General features: G+C 39.7%; 1 protein-coding gene across 1 annotated transcript; it reads right to left on the bottom strand.

Moving 5' to 3' along the window:
* Window positions 1-2,089: 2,089 nt before the first annotated feature.
* On the bottom strand, window positions 2,090-8,139 carry LOC119361039. The gene is made up of 11 exons (XM_037626429.1): window positions 7,907-8,139; window positions 7,271-7,371; window positions 6,461-6,523; window positions 6,129-6,242; window positions 5,867-6,031; window positions 4,535-4,639; window positions 4,082-4,423; window positions 3,779-3,835; window positions 2,710-2,893; window positions 2,567-2,624; window positions 2,090-2,285 (listed from the first exon to the last, which is right to left on the bottom strand). The coding sequence occupies exons 1-10, from the start codon at window positions 8,067-8,069 to the stop codon at window positions 2,605-2,607; spliced, it is 1,314 nt and encodes a 437-aa protein (XP_037482326.1). The 5' UTR covers window positions 8,070-8,139; the 3' UTR covers window positions 2,090-2,285; window positions 2,567-2,604.
* Window positions 8,140-9,182: the final 1,043 nt, after the last annotated feature.

Raw genomic sequence — 9,182 nt, 5'->3', positions numbered from 1 at the left:
TCTTTCTTTCGCGAGAGGCACGGTTTTGTTTCCACGAGAGGCACGGTTGTGATTTAGTCAGAGGCACGGGCGTGCCTCTTTCGGAAACAAAAAAAAAACCCGTGTTCCCGGTTCCGTTTTTTCGTCGGTTTTTTTCGTCCGGTTTTTCGTGAAAAAAAGTTCATCAAAATCTATCAACATGAGATCTAGTTTTGAAGTCTCGACGCGAGGAATCCAACGGCGAAAGCGGTTCGAGATTTGGACGCACGGTTTAAGAGATAAAACATTTTGAATAAACAAATCTACAAAAAAAGGGAAAACTCCCAGGTTGCGACATGCAGCGCGCCACTTGTCGCAACCCGGGGAAGTTGGAGTGATCTCCGCAAGGAATACTCCTTAACTAGTGATTTCGAGAAAAACCTGATCACGTCATTCGCGAAACCGGTACAACATTGACGCCAATGGGCCAAGTTTATTTTTTGACAAGTGGCTCAGGGTCGCCAGTTAAAAAAAAGAGAGAACGAAAGCCCCGGGGCCCGCAAACCACGTCAACACTGCAAGAACAGGAAAAAAAAGAAGCAAGGATAGTCTCAAAAAAAAAGAGGGGAAAAGCAAGGGGAGATTGCTAAAAAAAGCGAGAGGGGTTGCCGGCAAAAGCGAGAGCAACTAATTAACGAGCGCTCCTTCGGGAGCCTTGCAACGATCAGCGCCACTTGACACACTCTCAGCTATTCGCCACGTGTCGCGCTCTGGACGCTCCCTCCGGATTTTTTTTATTTTTCCGCACGTGTTTTCGGCTTCTTAAACGGGTTTTTTCCGGGTTTTTTTACGTTTTGGTTTTCCACCGGTCTTCCTTACCTTTTCGACCAATTTTTTTTTTGTAAAAAGTATTTATTTTGCGCAAAAAATGCATTTTTTTCACGAGAGTCATGATTTTGTTTTTGCGAGAGGCACGGCCGTGCCTCTTGGAAACGAAAAAAAACGTGTATTCTGTTTTTTTTCCTTTCGCGAGAGGCACGGTTTCGCTTCTGCATGAGGCACGGTTGTGCTTTCGCGAGAGTCACGACCGTGCCTCCTCGGAAACGAAAAAAACACGTTTTCTATTTTTTTTTCTTTCGCGAAAGGCACGGTTTTGCTTCCGCGAGAGGCACGGTTGTGCTTTTGAAAGAGGCATGGGCGTGCCTTTTTCGGAGAGGGAAAAAACGCATTTTTTCTTTTTTTTTCTTTCACGAGATGCACGGTTTTGCTTCCGTGAGAGCATGGTTGTGCTTTCGCGAGAGGCACGGGCGTGCCTCTTTCGAAAAGGAAAAAAACGTGTTTTCTGTTTTTTTTTCTTTCGCGAGAGGCACGGTTTTGCTTCCGCGAGAGGCACGATTGTGATTTCGTCAGAGGCACGGGCGTGCCTCTTTCGGAAAGGAAAAAAAACCGTGTTCCCGGTTCGGTGTTTTTGTGTGTTTTTTTCGTCCGATTTTTTCGTGAAAAAAAAATTCGTCAAAACCTATCAGCATGGGATCTAGTTTTGAAGATCTCGAAGTGAGGAATCCAACGGCGAAAACAGTTCAGGATTTGGACGCACGGTTTAAGAAATAAAACTTTTTGAATAAACGAATCTACGAAAAAAGGGAAAATACCAGGTTGCGACAAATGGCGCGCATCGCAACCTGGGAAAGTTGAAGTGATCTCCGCAAGGAGTACTCCTTAATTAATGATTTCGGGCAAAAGCCTCATGGCCCAGCAACTAATAATAAAATAATGGATTCACAAAAAAAAAGTAATCCTCGTCTTCTCCTCTTTTTCTCTCAAAAGAAAAGCCATATACTCGGTTTCATTTTCAGTGGAACCAGGGGGCTTTTGCCCTGCTGATGACGAACCAAAATAAGTGTAACCGTTTTTTTAACAGTATAAAAAAAAAGTGTAACCGTTAAGGTCAAATATGTGACGTCCGGTGGGCTGAGCGTGGCAGCGCTGTCCGTGTTCTCGTGGGTGTAGTCAGACCACGGTGTTACCAAAAAAAAAAGAGTAGTCAGACCGCAACGTGCCTGGCTGCCTGCGACGCGAGTAGCATCGCCGCGCTGCTCCGGCAGACAATCCCTGTCAAACGTACAAGATATAGTCGTAACGTGTCAAAGACCTGACGACATTTACAGGCACGATGGACAATGAGGTTTACAACCACAGTTACATTTAGGAACAAACGTGTACACATGTTTTTTTGCACTGTATCAGTGTATCACAGGCAGCCTCCTCCCCCTGACGGTTCGTTTTCTGCAGCCAGCCGTCCAAGCACAGAACAGTCTTCACTTTGCCTTCGAGCACCAGACAGTCAATTAAAATCAAAAACATGCACGTAAAAAAAAATCAAAAACATGCACACAATGTGCTCCATCCGTTTCTAATACAAATCTTTTTAGAGATTTCAATGAGGACTAGATACGGATGTATATAGACGGATTTTAGAGTGAGATTCATCCATTTTGCTGCGCATGTAGTCTATATTGAAATCTCTAAAAGGACTTATATTTAGAAATGAAGGGAGTAACATGCTATGCTAATCAATAAAAAACAGTCGAAGTACAAGAGGACTTACAGATCCTTACAAAGAGCACCGGGCTACAGAACAATCACCTAACCTTGGTCTCGTGAGGCTACAATACAAAGAGCATGCGTACATCAGGAAAGAGCACGGAAACAGTTTAAGTTAAAACTTTCGATGGCAGGTGTGAATTTTACCCTTCCTGTCTTCATTCTTTTTCTTCATTTCCAATATTGCTGCAAGTTGTTCTTCAGCTGAACCAAGAGATTTGAGATAGGCAACGATGGCATGCAGCGATCGCTCACCCCACAACATGATACGATCATTTTGGTTATGAGAGGTACAGCCCGCATGTTTCTCAAACTTTGACGCGGACATGACCTTCAATAAGTAATAGCGTAGGTAACGTATTTTGCAGGATAAAAAGTACTCCCTCTGTTTCAAAATAGATGACCCAACTTTGTACTAACTTTGTACTAAAATTAGTACAAAGTTGAGTCATCTATTTTGGAATGGAGGAAGTAGATTTTACAAAACCAAGATTTGGAATATCGGACATTGGGTCCATCAGTTTGGCTTCAGAAAAAATCCAATACCAAATATTGGGTGATATCAAACCATGTGTACTTGAATAGAGGGAAATGATCATTTTCTTAGCAAATCTTATTCATATAATGTCTGCCTATCACAAATAAAATGGATAATAAAAAACTCAAACATAACATAAGAAAGTTTTTGATCGTTTGATTAAGAGATTCATAAATACTCACTAAATTCTTAATGCAACATCAGAAAGTACAATATGTACTCCCTCCGTTCCAAAATAGATGACCCAACTTTGTACTAAAGTTAGTACAAAGTTACAAAGTTGGGTCATCTATTTTGGAACGGAGGGAGTATGTGTCATAACCAATAATATGCATTGCTTTAATATTTTAATAAACATACATGTTTAGATAATACATGTTATGTACATACCAAATCAAACATAATATCAGGCTATCATCGGTCATATCACCCAATATATCATTCTGTATCAACTGATGTATGTGAAAAAGGAAATATCATACCATAATCAGAAACTGTAAGGGTAGCACATACTGGCTACATGCTAACTATGCATGAAAAGGAAATATCAGAAACTGTAAGGGTAGCACATATCTCAAGCAATCAAAGATATGGTAGGTCCTAGGTGGCTAGGTGAGCAGCTACACCTGGGCAGCAGGCTATTTCACAAATAACAGTTGTTGTGCTTCTCAGAGTTACCTCATTGTGACAAGAGCAGCGATAAAATGCACCATCAATTCTGCCTGTCAATTGTTTCTGCACATATTAAAGAAAGGATCAATAGTTGTAATGACTAGTTGACTACTCCCTCCGTTCCTAAATATAAGCCTTTTTAGAGATTCCAATGCAGACTACATACGGAGCAAAATGAGTGAATCTGCACTCTAAAATACGTCTATATACATCCGTATGTAGCCTTTATTGAAATCTCTAAAAGGTCTTATATTTAGAAACGGAGGGAGTACTATAAAACATACTAAAGCTTCGAGTTGGTTTTCTAACCCTTTCTCCCGATTTCTGAGTATATACGATCTCCTCATTTTCAAAAAGCCTGGTTGCAAGCAATTCCTTCACTGTTGTAATTCGTCCTAACAGCTGAATTGGGGGATCATCTGCTAGTTCACTTGATGCATCAGTTGCTTGATCTAGATCAGGATTGTCCATGAAATCAAAATGGTCAGCCATTTGAGGCTCCATAATCTCATGAATTGGGTGATCATCTGCTAGTTCACTTGATGCATCAGTTGCTTGATCTAGATCAGGATTGTCCATGAAATCAAAATGGTCAGCCATTTGAGGCTCGATAATCTCATCAGCAGCGGAGCTCTCGAAGGTATTGTTGGCCTATAAAGATTTGGGGCCAAACTGTCAAAGATAGTAGATACAATATGCCAATTAAATATTACACATAATTCAGGAATGTCACACATTCTCTCTCGTAGTTATAGCACCGACTTTTTCTTGATCACTGATTAACCGCAGAAGATACTCATTGTCCTGTAAATCCGATCGAACAACAGTTGCTGTACAATACTTAATTCCCAGATTTTCTGCCAAACACTGCATCATAAAGCATAATAGCTTTTTCCAACTCCTTGTAAGAAATGTCATCATACTTTTGAACAATAACATAGTAGTGCGATTGTCATATCTTGTTTCCTCGGCTTATGTCAAGTAAACCATTGCCTTCTCATAATCACTAAAGAACTTTCTTGAAGACACTGGCCCACAACACGAAGACTATCCACCACGACGTTTTCCAAAAGGAGCAATGATGTGATTAACGGCGCAACTGACTAACATATCTTGTTTCTCATACTAAGCACCCACAGCATGAAGACTCCGCCACCACAATTCCCAAAAAGCTCACACCATGACGACTATCCACCACCACACTTTTCAAAAAGAACAATAATGTGATTAACAGCACAACTGACTAACATATCTTGTTTCTCAAACTTAGGGGTAGCTCATATCAACAAATTCTTTTCAGCTATCCTTCTCACAGTGAGTAATAATGCTATAGGCCAAAGCATGAACACTTCCATTGATTTACTTAAGCCAAGTGCCTTGACAAATCAAACCGTCACTATTTTCCATACTGAAATCAAACCAATATTTTCCATAGCCTTCTTGCTCCTATTTTATAAATTAAAGAGATAAGTAGATGAATAGTCATTCCAAAAGATTATCATATCACAAAAAGGCGTACCAAAATCAGGGGAATGTTATTCAGTTACATAGCATATAAACCAGCAGCTAATAAGAAATGATGGAATATAACTGTAGTTTTAGTGCATATTGCTCAAGTGCTACCTAACACACCCATGCACATAACAATAACAATGTATGCTACAGTTGAGAAACTATCAATTATAGCTGATTGTTGCTATATAATAAAAAAAGTTCTGCTATTTAATTTTTTAGGTTTTCAGTCAGCAGTTAACTAGGCTTCTAGGCATACAACCTTATGCGGTGGATGGCAAAGAATAATGGCTTGTATGCAGCAACCGGGATCACAAATGAACGCACATTCAAGTACGAACCTACCATGATGATAGTTTGATCCTCATATGTGATGCTTTACGAGAATCTGTGACTTCTACTCAAGATGAATTACCAATCCCAATAAATAGGAATTTAAAAGTTATGGTACAAAGCGCAAGGAACATTATGAAAATATATATGTTCATCAAACTGCATTATCCTTTTACTTTTTGTGACTCACAATTTCACACAGATTAGACATGGAAACCTAGTTTTATTTTGGCAATCTTATAACAGTACTGAGAGCAATGCAGCTAGAATGTACAGATAATGATCAAGTATTACAGGCACCTGGTTGCTGATCTCCATGCTTATTGATCTTTCAACCTTTATTTGCTTGTTTTCAGGAAGTCCTACATATGATCTTTTTGAAATCTCACCTTCGGGGATATCATGCTTGGTTACCTGTACAAAAAAAAAACTTCCCCGTTCACATCTAACCAGTGGAATAGAAGAACAATACAGCTAGAATGTACAGATAATGATCAAGTATTACAGGCACCTGATTGCTGATCTCCATAGTCATTGATCTTTCGACTTTTATTTGCTTTCTTTCAGGAAGTCCTACATATGATCTTTTTGAAATCTCACCTTCAGGGATATCATGGTGGGTTACCTATACGAAAAAAGAACTTCCCCGTTCACATCTAACCAGTGGAATAGAAGAACAATCATCATAGCATCATAACCTGGATGTGTGCCCTATACTTGGATTCTAGAGTCTAAATGGTGCCACCTCCCTTCCCAACAAACCCAGTGTGCATATTATGATAATAAGCAATATAGATGAGCACTTCAGTAACCTATGCCGACGAGAAAAGTTTTCAGACTCACCTTATTACGGACATGTACTTCCACTTGCTTAGCAGCCAACGAGGGTGAATCATCTGCCTGAGCCTAACAGAAGATATAATAATAGCCTCAGTAAGTAGGGGCGACACAAACAGGACATACCACAGTTATGACATTCTTGAAGATGTCAGGGGGGGCCGTGAACTGAACAGGCTGATATGACGATTTTAGATCAACTATATCGTCTCACCCAGTCTGAACTTAAGCACTTGATGCATTGAAAGATCTACTACTGACATAAGCCTAAATACTGAAAACTACTCCCTCTGTCTCAAAATGTCAAAAAACGTCTTACAATTTGAGACAGAGGGAGTAGATAAAAGTAAACGACATATTCTTCTTTGCTTTGTTGAGAGGGATCGACCGCTTTATATAGTAGACAAGACTTTACCAACGAGCCGGTAAATCTATTCAAACTCCAATACGATCTCTAAACTGACCGAACTCTTTCCTAACAAGTTGCTTAATCAACTAGGATTCTAATTAAGGGATGAGACTCCACGTTTGATGGGCTGGCCCACATAACAATGTAATTGACATGATACTTTCCCCTGCTTTTCCAAGCAAAACATCAGCCTACAACGTTTTTCTTTCCACATTCAGTAAACAGAATTACATGGAAAAAAGGACCCTGCTAAGATAACTTCAAAAGAATCACTGTCTCAAATCAATTTCAACAGATTCACATCAAGGATTTCATGAAGAATTCTTAGACCAGCATTTAATCAAGTGAATGATATATAATGGCATACAGAAATAAACACTTAATAGGACAACAAAAGTTGGCCGTACCTTCCTATGTTGAATGTGATCGTGAGGAGAGGTCTTGTCTGGTGATAGCTGAAATCTAGGTTGGGTACTCCCATCAGCAAGGGGATCCCTACATACTGCTTCTGGTATTTTTGATCCAGACATTTGGTAGGAAACAAGAAAATTAGCACATGCTTTTCTAGAAAATAACATTATATTTGGGATATTACATTAACTATTAAGTCAAATTAGCAAGTGGCAGAATTTCTGCAGTAGGAAACTAACATCAGCGCATCAATTTCACTCCATAACATCAGCGCATCAGCTAGACACGTTGCACTAATTTGATTGCATGTCGAATTTCCAAAAAAAAAAAAAATCCCGTTCCCGAGCCGATTAAACACGAAAGGAGGGGAATTAAAATTCGCCATGATCCATCCACCAGTCCAATCCCTAAATTGCGATCGTTGCCCCATTTCAGGGCCAATTAAAACAAGTTGGGGAAATAAAAGTTCGCCATCCCTAACTTGCGCTGCGATCGTTGCCCCATTCCCGAGCAGATTAAACACGAAAGACAAGGAGGGGAGGTTATATTCGCCATGATCCATCTACTGCGAATCATAACTTACTCTGCGATCATCTTAGATGCGCGGGATCGCAGAAGGGGATAGCTAATACCTGGTATGCCAGCCCCGCGCGGTTGCTTGGCCTCCTCTTCCCCCTTCGTTCTTTCCGTCTCCAGTCGATCGGAAACGCCGCCCCCCTCGTGCACCCACTTGCTCTCCGGAGGAGGCGCCGTCTTCGGAACCGGCGACGGCGCAGGGGCACGGATCCCCGTCATGGCTAGGGTTTGGGATTGAGCGCGAGGCGAGATCGCGTGAGTTGTGCTGCGAGCGGGAGCGGACGAAAGAGGGAGGGGAGGCGGGGCCGAAGATTCGTCGGGCACCCCTATTTCTCGCGTTCAGCGAGACGAAGGGATGCGCTCCGCTTCTGGGGGCGTCCCAGATGGGCCGGCCCAGCCGCGGGAGCCGAAGCCTATTTTTTTTCTGTTTTCTGTTTTCATTTTTTTTATTTTTGTACTTTTTTTATACTTCAAATACTCTCTCTCTCTCTCTCTCTCTCTCTCTCTCTCTCTCTCTCTATATATATATATATATATAGAGAGAGAGAGAGAGAAAGAGAGAGAGAGAAAGAGAGAGAGAGAGACATACATATATATATATATATATTTGAAAAACACTCTTCAAAACATATTCGAAAAATTATTGAATAAGTATTAAAAAATGTTGAACAAGTATTTGAAAAATGTTGAACAAATATCTAAAAATGTTGAATAAGTATTAAAAATGATGCGCAAGTATTTGAAAAATGTTAAATAGGTATTAAAAAATGTTGAACAAGTATATGAAAAATGTCAAGAATTTGAAAAATGTTGAAAAAGTATTTGAAAAATGTTGAATAATAGTAGAACATGTTGAACAAGTATTTGAAAAATGCTGAATAGGTATTAAAAAATGTTGAATGAGTATATGAAAAATGATGAATGAGTATTTGAAAATGTTGAACAAGTATTTGAAAAAATGTTGAATAACTATTAAAGTGTTGAACAATAATTTCAAAAATGTTGAATAAGCATTTGGACAATGTTGAACATGTATAAAAAATATTGATCACTTGTTATCAAAATGTAGAGTGAAAACGAAACCAAACATAAGGAAAACCAAAAAGGAAAAAGGAAAATGGAGAAGATAAAAAGAAAAACTAAAGAAAAATGGATAATAAAAAGGAAAACAAAACAAGAAATGTAGGGAAAAAATGAAAAACCTAAGAAAGCCGTATGAAAAACAAAAACAAAAACTGATAAAAAGAAACCAGAAATCTCTACTCCTAATGGGGCACTTGGTAGCCTGGTATGGTTTATTTTCGTCCGGTTTAATTTCGTCCCACCTCCCAC

This window comes from Triticum dicoccoides, chromosome 2B (assembly GCF_002162155.2).
Source record: "Triticum dicoccoides isolate Atlit2015 ecotype Zavitan chromosome 2B, WEW_v2.0, whole genome shotgun sequence".
In the NCBI taxonomy this organism is placed as follows: Eukaryota; Viridiplantae; Streptophyta; class Magnoliopsida; order Poales; family Poaceae; genus Triticum; species Triticum dicoccoides.
This window is presented reverse-complemented; position numbering and strand designations above follow the sequence as displayed.

Bases quoted from the DNA above. Each gene is read 5' to 3' on its own strand.
- LOC119361039 (XM_037626429.1), bottom strand. From the start codon at position 8,069: ATGACGGGGATCCGTGCCCCTGCGCCGTCGCCGGTTCCGAAGACGGCG. The intron at 6,243-6,460 runs GTGAGTCTGAAA...TTTTTCGTATAG, and splicing joins AAGTACATGTCCGTAATAAG to GTAACCCACCATGATATCCC. The intron at 6,032-6,128 runs GTGCCTGTAATA...TTTTTTGTACAG, and splicing joins CTATGGAGATCAGCAATCAG to GTAACCAAGCATGATATCCC.